At 38.9% G+C, this 13,027-nt stretch overlaps 1 protein-coding gene across 1 annotated transcript; it reads right to left on the reverse strand.

Annotated features, from left to right (window-relative positions):
• Window positions 1–8,365: 8,365 nt before the first annotated feature.
• On the reverse strand, window positions 8,366–12,588 carry LOC123722951 (uncharacterized protein K02A2.6-like). The gene has a single exon (XM_045685504.1). The coding sequence runs from the start codon at window positions 12,449–12,451 to the stop codon at window positions 8,366–8,368; it is 4,086 nt and encodes a 1,361-aa protein (XP_045541460.1). The 5' UTR covers window positions 12,452–12,588.
• Window positions 12,589–13,027: the final 439 nt, after the last annotated feature.

The following is a 13,027-nucleotide window of genomic DNA, read 5'->3' on the forward strand; positions in this document are numbered from 1 at the left end:
TATTTCGTAAAAATATTGAGATCGTGACAATTTCCCTGTTTGACCTCTACTCATTTTCTGGCGCACTAGTAGATTCAGCGTCAGAAGAAGCCTCATCTTCGGACATCGGACGTGAAAAAGTGAGCCACGGAAATATCTTGTCAATAGTGTGAAATAATTGTGACAGTCAACAGGTGCAATAATATGATAATTATCTTAGCCTATTAACAATTTCGGAATAGAACAGAACAGAACAGAACAGAACAGAACAGAACAGAACAGAACAGAACAGAACAGAACAGAACAGAACAGAACAGAACAGAACAGAACAGAACAGAACAGAACAGAACAGAACAGAACAGAACAGAACAGAACAGAACAGAACAGAATAGAATAGAATAGAATAAGCGATTATTGCCACACAAAAGAAACTTATGAACTAATATTAGGTCCTTACATATGAAATTGGCGTTTTTCGTACTGGCCACTTTAATCACGAATTTCTCCTCTTTGGTAAGGAATTCCAAATTCAAATTTGTACAGCTATAGACTCATGTATTTGTGGTTCGATGACCGTCATTCATTTGTTTTTTTTCTTCTGTTTTTTTCTGTTTGCAGCAATCATTTTACAAAATGGAAAACTTAAAATATCGCATTATTTACGAGTACGAGTTCCGCCGTGGCACTAGTGCTGCGGAAACGACTCGAAGGGTGAATGATGTGTATGGCGGTCGTGTTGCAAAAGAAAACACAGTTCGTTTTTGGTTCCAACGTTTTCGTTCTGGAAATTTCGATCTGCAGAACAAGCCCCGTGGACGGCCTGAGACTCAAGTTGATAATGAAGAGTTGAAGGCTATTGTGGAAGCGGATCCATCGCAAACCACGTCCGAGCTAGCTGCAGGCTGCGATGTTAGTGATAAAACTGTTTTAATTCACTTGAAGCAAATTGGAAAGATTAAAAAGCTTGAAAGGTGGGTACCTCACGAATTGACTGAAGCAAACCGGCAAACGCGCGTCAACTGTTGGCGTACGCGCATTGAGCATCCTATAATCCCCACAGGGGCGCCATCCGTTATCTTTTTTAGGTGCTAAGTGTAATGGGGAGGACCACGGGCTCTCCGAAGGCCTAGCTGTCCCGCCGTCCAACATTGACTGGAACTCGAGCTTGGCAATTTTGAGTTTCTCAGGGGACAAACGTCTAGGGGTACAAGAAACTGGAGGGCCTGGTGTAGTGCGTATGTGGTGCACGGTGTTATGTAGTATGGCGCGGTGTGTACCTGGGGGTCGTGTGATATCTGGGAACTCTTCCAAGATCTTGTGATTGTTTGTGTTTCCAGTTGCAACTTTTACAGAGGTAATAGCATTCTTACAATCTAGTGAAGCTACAGCGGTTATAGTAGTAGTATTGTTTATTAAGCGCTTATTTATTTATTTATTTATTTATTTATTTATTCGGAGAATTAACAGACACAAGTTTATGTTATAGTTACATGCGTACAATCTAATATATAAGTACATAAAAACTTATATCCTAAAATATTCTCACTGAGACATACATAATTGCAAAAGAAGCTACAAAAAAGTAAGATTACATACTAAGTGTAAAGTGACAAGTAATAATAATATGTAGACAATCCAATCAAACATATTCTGCCCGGTAACAAATTAGCCACGTTACGATGAAAACAGTAAATTATATATTTACAAGTGTATAATATGCAAGGGTAATTTAACTACTTAATTTAATATTATATACTTAATTACTTAACCTTACTACTAAGTGTCATAAGCCCATTACAGATAGTAATAAATTTAATTGTAAGTATACCTACGTTACACATAGATACATTTATCTTAGCCCACAATAGCATTAATTTCTTTTTAAAATTTATATAAGCTGTTGCCGAAAAGGTTTGTAGAACCAAATATTATATTATATGATTTACATATTCTTTGTAGAGGAGCTCGCTCACCGGCGTTAGTGGAGCACGAAACTGTGTCCAGTAACGCCGTCGATCGCGTTCGTCTAGCGGGGGTTCTGAAACGAATTTCTGCCAACAAGGCAGGGCAGTTATACTTAGCATTACATATGTTGTACAATATAGTAGCATCTATTTGTTGCCTTCTATTTTTAAGTGTAGTTATACTAAATTTTTCTTGAAGTTTTTTATATGATAAAGGTATGGCGACAATCTACCATTATAATATAAAAGGTTAGAAAATCTACACCAATAATAGCTTTTTGAACATCTGCTACTACAAATCTCCATTTAAATACACGTTTAAGTCCAAAATCTAAATACAAGTACACAAAACCATAAGTGTCTATGGGGGTGCCGTTAGCTGCACACAGTTGGTAGTCCGTTTTCGCTCGTCGGTCCTGCAGTGACGATCGGGGGAAGACGCAGAGGTCGCTTCCAGTATCTACCAAAAACTGCATCTTCGTCTTCCGGTCGGTGACGAACAGGCGACTAGTTGTGTAAGGGCAATCGGCAGTCGCCATTACTGACCGCCCTGCACGTTTTCCGACTTGTAGTCGCAGGGTCGCGAACAATGGTTGGCCTTATCCCCAAACTTCGCATGATACCAGCGAATGGGGTACTTCCGGTAGTTCGACTTTGACCTGGACCTGGAACGACCGCGATTGTCCTGTTACATTGGTTTAATGAATAAACATATCAAATAAACAATGTCAACTACATTACTTTCAATATGATTATAAATGATAAATAATTCCCAGCTATTTTTACACATCGCTGGAATAATCCATGAATACTGAATCACAATGACCCCATGGTCATGTATGTATCTGATCAGGTAAAACTTGCACTTTATCATCGTTTCTATCTGACACTTTTTTATCGATTTGTTGAGAATATAACATATGTTTAATGAATTTTATCATAGACATTTTATGTCTAAAAGTATCATTTGTTGACAGTACATTCTTGTAATCTCTGAATTTTAATTTTATTGACACTGTTTTCGAAATACCCTTAGCCTTTTTTATTTCGGATGTTAAACTGTTTATAAAATATAATTTGGCACGTAAACCTATAAATTCTGTTATCAGATCATCCACCCATCTCATGTTTCCATAATCCAGGAATTTTCGAATTTATTTGCGGAATATTATAAGGATTATTCTCATTGACAACAACTTATGGAACAGAACAGCAAATTGCAGGAATCGGTGGAATTTCTATCGGCTAAGTATGACGAAATGTTAAGAAAATTTAAAAAACTCGAAGATGCGCGATTAAATGATCGGAAATGCATTCAATACCTCGAAGATAAAGTTGAACATTTGGAAAGAAAGTTACGCTGCTCAAGCGTTGAAATCAGAAACGTTCCGGCGACGGGTAAAGAATCGAAGGACACCCTGATAGACATTGTGATGAAAATAGGAAACTCAGTTAATGTTGAAATAAAACCACAAGACTTCAAGGACGTCTTTCGTACAAATCATAAAAGTGGTAAAACTGCAGTCATAGCTGATCTGAATTCCACTCTTCTCAAAGAGAAATTGTTAAAATCAATAAACGTGTTTAATAGAAATAAATCCAGAGAAAATAAACTCAACACTACACACATAGGAATAAATGGACCCAAAACGCCCATATACCTGTCGGAAAATCTGTCTCCAAAAACTAGAAAACTATTTACGCTATCTAAAGATTTCGCTTCGAGAAATAAATATAAATACTGTTGGATATCTTATGGCCAAATCTTCTTGCGAAAAGACGACGGAGGAAAACGTATAAAAATCGAATCAGAAGCGAACCTAACAAACTCCAAAATGGAAACATGACTATACCTGATTGATGAAATAAGGCGCAACTGTAGAAGCACATGTGTTTCGTTATATCTAAAGGTACAATGCAATCCATATTGTCATCTTTTTCTTATTATGTTATCTCATTCCTTCTTCTTAAACCTTATCATGTTAGCATCAGAGCAACAAATCCCTCATTATTTATTCACTATTTACACTATTACACTATTTACTCTACACAATAAACACACAATTCGTACACACACTTATATCTATATCTGGAATCAGTACAGACAATTCAAGTCCTACGACATTAAATTACTCTTAAAGCATAATTTTAACCGGCTTGGCCATAAATCCATAAGTTATCACAAGTTTCTCCATTGTAGATCCCAAGCAAACATAATTCGTTACGTTGCCACGATCGTACTTTCAACCATCCTACTTTGCATTTACCCTAGAGCCATGTCACATTTAAAAGACTTACAGGATAACATAGACAGCTTTGCTATTTCAGATTCTAGATTAATAGACATAGATGACTGTCCTTCCTTATTTGATTATCCTAAACATTACATTAAAGGAAGATTTAATTTTTTGCAAAACGAATGTGTAATGAAGCAACTCTGACTACCACTGTCCACTAAAGCGCATGCGATATGATAATTGTTGTTTTTATCGAGTATTTCAACTAGCGCATTGGATAGCAAAACTGGTTGCACATTTATGCAGTTTACATATGTGTGCGTGTACGCGTGCACATCGCAAACCTGTCCCTTGTCGCTTCGGCTGCAACTGATCGAGGGAGGGGGCGCGTGCGCGGCGACTCCGCTAGTTTCAGTCGCTTCAGTTGACGATTTAGAGACTAGGCTCGTGGTATGATTAGAACCGCTAGAGCTATGAATTAGTGAATTATGTTTTAAGTTACATTTTTTGCAAGGTCCAAACAAACAGCTGTTTACAGTGTGCCCGGAACGTAAACAATTTTCACATAAGTTGTGTTCCTTAACGATTTTAAGTTTAAATTTTAAATCCATATTAAGGAATTGTGAACAAGTGTAAATTGGATGTGGAGCCTTACATACGACACACAACTTACGTGAATTGCGCCCGGCCGGCCTATAAGATATAACATTACACTGTGCCACGTTGCTGCGAAAAGCAGTACATGATTTTTTGTTAATTCCAGTTATAGTGCTGTCCTTACTGTGCGATAAAATTAAAGTTTCAAATAGATCAGCCCTAGATTTCAAAAATTTGAGTAAATGATCAAGCTTCAGCGTCATTTTAGAGTTAGATAATAAAAAACCTTTATGTTCCTCCCATTGCCGCTCAGTCGTTTTATCTAATTTAGAAATGACTATGTAGATAATTAAAGTGTCCCAGTACTCTGTGGGTTCACCGAGTGTTTTTAAAGCGCGTAAATTATTAATTATAATATCTATAAGTTTTCTAATTAGCGAGGACGACTCTTTCGGTAACGGCTGTATCGCAAATAATGCTTTGACGTGACTCTGCACTAATAACACTCTGTCTGCAACGAAATCCTCCTTTCAATAAAAGTATGATCCATTTAAAGAGTTTACCATCCTCAATCTATATCTGCTTTTCGTTTTATGCTATCACGTGTAATTTTTTTTTTAATGTTGATTTTAGATTTTTAGAAATTATGGGATTATTTGCTATACTAATATTACTATACTATGTTATTCTCGCGTTAAAGCAACTTTAATTGGTTGAGATTGTATTAGCACACAAATAAACGGTGTGCAGTGATAGAATGAGAGAAAAAAATATTATCTGACGCTTTTTTAAGCGAATATGAAAGAAAATTATATGAGAATATGATGTTATTATTGCAAGAAATCAAAAATTCACAATAAGCATAGAACATTTGTGTTGATCTAAAAGTTATAGCAATTTTAACTGGACTGCAAGGAGGAAATCCTCCTTGCAGTCCAGTTAAAATTATTAGTTAAAGAAGTTAAAAGAATAAAAGTATTCACTGTGCAATGAATTGGAGTTTTTCTTGACATAGGGTAGTAGAAAAAAGTTTATTATGAAAGGTATGGGAGAATTTGTAGGGTAGTAGAAAAAAGTTTATTATGTAAGGTATAGGAGAATTTGTAGGGTAGTAGAAAAAAGTTTATTATGTAATTGTAGGGTAGTAGAAAAATTTTTATTATGTAATTGTAGGGTAGTAGAAAAAAGTTTATTATGTAAGGTATAGGAGAATTTGTAGGGTAAATTCAACATTTCATTTTGACATTAAGCTTGAGTGTTGTTGATACGCCGGCTTGATAATACGTCATGGCGTCGGCCGGAATGTAATTATTAGTTTAATGTAAGTCACTGGTCAACGTCAAGGATCAGTTTAGGTCGCTGATCAACGTCATGGATCAGCTTAGGGTACTGATCCACGTCAAGGATCAGTTTAGGTCGCTGGTCAACGTCATGGATCAGCTTAGGGTACTGATCAACGTCAAGGATCAGTTTAGGTCGCTGGTCAACGTCATGGATCAGCTCAGGGTACTGACCAACGTCAAGGATCAGTTTAGGTCGCTGGTCAACGTCATGGATCAGCTTAGAGTATTGATCAACGTCAAGGATCAGTTAGGCCACTGATCAGTGTCATGGATCAGTTAGAATTGGCTTATCATTGTCACGAATAAAGCCTAATCGAATGTTGAAGATTGCTTACGATAAGTAGATCGGAAATAAGATATTACGAATCAAATTAATAAGAGAAAATGTACCTATTTGATTAAATAAATACCTATGTAGTAGTAATTTATAAAATAAAAACAAAATGCACTCAAAAGTAACATAAAAAAACAATTTCAAACAAAATGCATTCAAAAGTACCTTAAAAAACAATGTCAAACAAAATGCACTAAAAAGAAACAAAATAATGTCATGAAAATTTCTTTCTTTCTTTCTTCTCTCTTTCAAAAACCCTCTAAACTCTAAAGAAAGTTCTCTTCTTTCTTGTAACATGTCTATATTGTATAATTATTGTTATTTCGCAGTCGGTGTCGGCCGAAGTAAATATAATATACAAATACATTTTATATTTGAGATGTATTAGACAAACTTACGTTTATGTCCCTACTTAGGCCGAAACCGACTCCAAAATAACAATAATTATACAATATAGACATGTTACAAGAAAGAAGAGAACTTTCTTTAGAGTTTAGAGGGTTTTTGAAAGAGAGAAGAAAGAAAGAAAGAAGTTTTCATGACATTATTTTGTTTCTTTTTAGTGCATTTTGTTTGACATTGTTTTTTAAGGTACTTTTGAATGCATTTTGTTTGAAATTGTTTTTTTATGTTACTTTTGAGTGCATTTTGTTTAAGATTGTTTTTTTTTTGAAGTCGGCTATTTTTTTTTTCTTAAAATTTTTGTTTTATTTCACAATTTTTAGTGAATTTGAAGTTCAATTACAAATTTCCTTAATACGTATAAGGACATAAATAAGACAAATAAAGAAAAGGACTTTCCTATTTAATATGTGTGTACTTCTATTCAATAACTAATTTAGAATGCACCAGAAAACCACTTATCCTTTAAACAATGAAATAATTATCAAAATCGGTATACAAATTGAAAATTAACGAACTAATACATCGTAGCGTGCCTTTAATTTTGTCCAGCCGCGCGCCGCACTAGCATTTTTCGAATGCGCGTAGTTTTTAATCATTTAATGTCTTCCAAACTATTGATCAGAATTACATAGTTTAAAGGCTAATGTAATCTGCATTTAATACTCTAGCCATCAAACATATTTATTTTGATAAGGATTCATATCGAATATAATATAATAGCGCCGTAAGCTTACGACGCTGTTTTTCGTGTGCATTTTAATCGAAGTTTGTTCACAATAACATGGTTTTTGTGAGACATCCATAGATGATAGATATATGCCACCTGAGACTTTTATTTAGCAAATTTAAGGATCTATAATTACTCCATACATTATTTTAATGTAGGTCATATAGTTTGACCTACGTAAGCCCAGAAAGCAAATTTGTGCTATTCATTGTAAGGCGATGTAGCATTTTTCGTTTCCGCGTAATTTTATTCTTACGATATCTCCTAAACTATTAGACAGAATGATATAGTTTTAATTGCAAATATAATCTACATTAAATTCTCTTGATAATGAACATGTTTATTTACATAAGGGTTAATACTGAACTTGAATAATAGCGTCGGAAATAGGGCATGAATTTAATTAATGTTTCGTAAAGAAAAAAATGGTTATTGTGAGAAAACTATAAAAGATAGATATATGCTATCGCGGACTTTTATTTAGCACATTTAAAGAGCTACAATTCGCCATACATCATTTTGATGTATGTTACGTATTTGGAGTAATGAAACGATTGCTTGCTTAGCGCAGACTGTTTATTCAAAATGTTGTCACATTGATGGCGGGCGTAGCCGCCCGTTCGGAAACATGCGCTGTGCAAACGCATACACAACATCCCTCCCCCTTTAGATGTGACCTTATAAATAATTAAAATAAACAAATAATTAACAAGAAAATAACAATACACAATACTGACATGCAGAGCTTATGACACATACAACAAAATTATTTTTCTAAGCTAGCCTACACAATCATCCTCCTCGGACTGCGCAGGGCGCCTAACACCCCTAGCTACTGTGACATTAGGATGGTTGACAAGCGGTGTGTGCGGCGGCGAGCACGCCTCCTCACCTTCCCCCTCAGGCTGTTCTCCATCACTAATGCCCTGTGTGACTCCTGGCTGTCCGGAGGATGTTGGCGATGTTGGGATACTCACTACAATTTCATCATCATCATCGTCAACATCCCGCGAGTTTACATTAGTAGCAGTAACGTCGGCTTTGCATAACCACAATTGATTTTTGTGTTTTTTAGTGGTAACTAAAGTATCATTATCCTGTATAACATATAATACTTTTCCGAGTCGCCGTAACACTGTACCTTTATGCCAGGTGAATTTATTATTACCACTAAACTTTTTATAAAATACCTGTTCACCTGGGGAAAAGAAAATTTTATTTTTCCCACCATGGGCTACGATTTGTGCCTGCTGCATATCATGCACAACATCGGCAAGGGTGCCGAACGAGGACGACGGCTCTCTGGGATTAATTAAATCCAACCGCGCCCTGAGTTTTCGCCCGTATACCAGCTCAGCCGGGGAGAAACCTGTGGTGGAATGAATCGAGTTCCGATAATCGAACAAGAATCTAAATAGACGTAACTTACATTCTTTCGCTGTACGACTAGACATGACGCTGCTTCTAATGCCTTTTTTTACAATTTTTACTAAACTTTCTGCCTGTCCGTTGCTAGCCGGATGGTACGCCGGTGTAGTGAGATGACTGATTCCATTGCCTGCGCAAAACTTTGAAAATTCTTGCGAGGCAAAGGAGGGGCCGTTGTCGCTCACTATCGTTTTCGGTAACCCATAACGCGCAATGTACTCATACAACCGCTCGACTACTGCATACGACGTTGTGTTCGCATTCATATCGTATACCTCGACCCATTTGGTGTACGAGTCTACGACGACCAAATACGTACGACCGTTCAACGGACCTAAAAAGTCGATGTGCACTCTGTAAAACGGCTGAGGAGGAAACCTCCACGGTACCAGCTTCGTCCGCGGCGGTGACGGCCTCAGCCGGGTGCACACCTCGCACGACCCGATTAAGTTTTCAATCGCTTCGTCAACGCCCGGGAACCAAAATCTTGACCTCGCCTCGGCCTTGGTTTTTACTATTCCTAAATGGGACGTATGTAATTCGTCCATTACTTTTTTACGTAGGGAACTTGGAATAATAACCTTGTGCCCTCTCATTAAGCAGCCGTTTTCTACCGATAATTGATATCGACACAAAAAGTACGGCTTCAACTTTAAATCGGTTACTTTGTTCGGCCAGCCGTTTAAAACATGATTCATGACACGGGACATAATAATGTCTTTAGCTGTTTCGTTACGTAGTTCGCTGACGGTCATAGGCAACGTTCCGTCAACCACGAAGCAAACATATGCGGCCCTATCGCACAGCGCCGCGGCGGCGTCTGCGCACGACGCGCGCCCCGCCTCTGTAGTCCTCGCGCCGCGCTCCCCCGCCCCTGGCAGACTCGCGCGCGACAGATAATCTGCGGTGTTATCGGCGCTGCGAACATATTCTATTACATAATTATATGCGCTTAAAAACATTGCATAACGTTGCAGCCTATTTGCCGACACTTCCGGGATACCTTTATGCGGACCAAAGATGGTGATTAACGGTTTGTGGTCGGTTCGTAAGACAAAAGGGTCCGCTCGACCATACAAGTATTGGTGAAACCGACGCACTCCGAATATGATCGCCGTCGCCTCTTTCTGTATTTGTGAATACCTGTGTTCAGCGGGCGTTAGCGTGCGCGACGCAAACGAGACAGGCTTCTCGACACCGTCTTCCCCCACTTGCGACAATATTGCCCCGAGGCCGGTGGGGGACGCGTCGACGGTTAAGATAAGTTTGGCCTTTTGGTTAAAATGGGCCAAAACCGAATCCGACGCTAAACATTTCTTTATAGCTAAGAAAGCATCCGAGTGAATTTTCGTCCACTTCCATTTAGTGTTCTTTTTCAGTAACTCGTACAATGGACTTAACATCATTGATGCACCGGGTACAAAATTCCTATAGTAATTAGCCAGCCCTAAAAATGATTGTAACTGACTAACATTCCTTGGCCTAGGTGCATCTATTATTGCTTTAATTTTGTCCGGTGATTTTTTAAGACCGTTTTTATTTATCACGTAGCCTAAATAATTAATTTCGTCTTTAAAAAATTCGCACTTTTCTTTTTGTAATGTAAGTCCCGCTTCCTCGAGCCTCTGCAATACGCTATTAAGTCGCGTCAAGTGTTCCTCCCTATTACAACCGGTAATTAGGATATCATCGAGGAGACACAACACCCCGTCTAAACCCGCTAACACGGTTTCCATGGCGCGCTGGAATATCGCCGGGGCCGAGGACAAACCGAATACGAGTCGCGTATACTGATACAGCCCCCGGTGCGTGTTAATGCACGTCAACTTCTGCGACTCATCATCAAGACACAGCTGATTATATGCGCTCGACAAGTCCAGCTTTGTAAACTGTTCGCCGCCGTGCAGCTTCGAAAACAACTCATGCACCGTCGGTAGGGGAAATTGCTCGACTACTAACTGTTTGTTGATACTAACCGAGTAGTCGGCGCATATTCTCACGGAGCCATTCCTTTTTAAAACTGGCACTATAGGGGACGCATACTCGGAATAGTCGACCGGTTTTAGGACACCTAGATCGACTAACCTATTTAGCTCTTCGGTAACTTTTTCCCTGAGAGCGAATGCAATAGGTCGCGCCTTAAAGAAAATTGGCTTTGAATTTTCTTTCAAAAATAATTTTATTTTATATTTTTTGAAAGAACCTAAAGTGTCCGCGAACGTTTTGGAAAAACGAGCCTGAAGTTGTTCTATTGAGAGCGATGATTCACAATATTTCACCGGTGCTAGTTCTAAATTAAACTTTGAGATAAAATCCCTGCCGAGAAGTGTCGGGCCACCACCACGTACTACATAAACGTCTATAGCGCGGTTCACCCCACCGAATAACATTTTTGAATCGCGCATAACACCTAAACAATTGATCCTTTCGCCCGTGTACCCCATTAATTTTTTATCTGACCGAGATAAAGACAGCTTATGAAAATTCCGTCTCCATGTAATATCGGAGATGACCGTTACAGCGGACCCGCTGTCAATTTCAAATTTTAAAGTTACCCCGTTTAACCTAACGCACTCCACCATAGGTTCACCCCTAAAAGAACGGATATGATACAACTCACCATCGTCATCGTTCTCGTCCGACCCCCTTGTCACGGCTGACGTCACCAGGTTCACCTTCTTACACATGCGTCGGAGGTGCCCCGTTTGTTTACATTTTTTGCACGTATAATTAATAAAACGACACTCTGGCGTCCTGTGGTTGAAATAGCCACACACGGAACATTGTACTTTCTCCGACCTACTCTCACTCACTCTTAGTTCACTTTTGTTCGGCTGTCCTGTTTTACACGATACTTCTGTAGGCGCGGCGACGACGACGCTGGTCGCAGCAGCTGCGCAGGCGGCCCCTGCTCGTGCGCATCGTACGTTCTCGGCCAGCTCCACCACACTGGCCAGGGTCAGGCCACTCAGATCCTTGCCAAAGATTTCTTCTTTCTCGAACCCCGGCAGCATCCCCATGATGAAGCGGTCTCGGAGAACTTCTTCCAGGTTGCTGAAGCCACAGTGAGCCGTGAGACCCCTTAGACGAGCCGCCCACTGCATAAACGACTCCGCGGGTTGCTGAACTGCGGCGTAAAATTTGTACCGCTCGCCGAAGCCGACCCGTTTTGGAGTGAAATAAGCATCTAGGATTCCTAGAATATCTTCGTAGGGCACCTCGTTGAGTTCCTTGGGTAGTGCTAGGTCTGCTGCCAACTTGTATGTCCCCTCGGAGAGCGCACTAAGCAGTATAGCTCGTCGTTTAACTCCCGTCGCATCGGTTAAATGGTTCACGTCGTTCGCGATAAACCACTGCGTTATGCGATTTTTATACGTCTTCCACATTTGCTCACTGTGATCAAAGCACGATAAAACACCAAAATGTGTTAATAACATTTTGGGTTTTTTTTTTTCAAAAGTGGGTATTTCGCTCACTCGTCGCCACTGTTACGTATTTGGAGTAATGAAACGATTGCTTGCTTAGCGCAGACTGTTTATTCAAAATGTTGTCACATTGATGGCGGGCGTAGCCGCCCGTTCGGAAACATGCGCTGTGCAAACGCATACACAACAATGTAGGTCTTATAGTTTAGCCTAAGTAAGCGCTGAAAGCAAAAATGTCCCTAATTTTCGCAACAAATTTTGAAGCTATATTCAAAATCTACTAGTCTTCTAGTTATTTAAAAAAAAAACAAAAAAAATGGGACCCACCTGCAAGCACTTCCTTTCGATTAAAATAATTTTTATCAAAATCGGACCACCAGGGACGGAGATTCGCGGTAACACACATAAAAAAAAAAATCAGTCGAATTGATAACCTCCTTCTTTTTGAAGTCGGCTAAAAATAAACACAATTTTTTTTTTCTTTCTCTGTTTTGGTTGTTATCAATAAATGGTTTTGTATTGACAATTAATAAAAGTGTTGAGGCGGTTTAGGATTTGGAACTTTGAAATCAAACCAACGTATAGTCT

Source organism: Papilio machaon, chromosome W (genome assembly GCF_912999745.1).
Source record: "Papilio machaon chromosome W, ilPapMach1.1, whole genome shotgun sequence".
NCBI classification, from domain to species: domain Eukaryota; kingdom Metazoa; phylum Arthropoda; class Insecta; order Lepidoptera; family Papilionidae; genus Papilio; species Papilio machaon.

What these genes read in the sequence shown, in the direction of transcription:
- LOC123722951 (XM_045685504.1), bottom strand. Translation starts at nt 12,451, where the DNA reads ATGTTATTAACACATTTTGGTGTTTTATCGTGCTTTGATCACAGTGAG.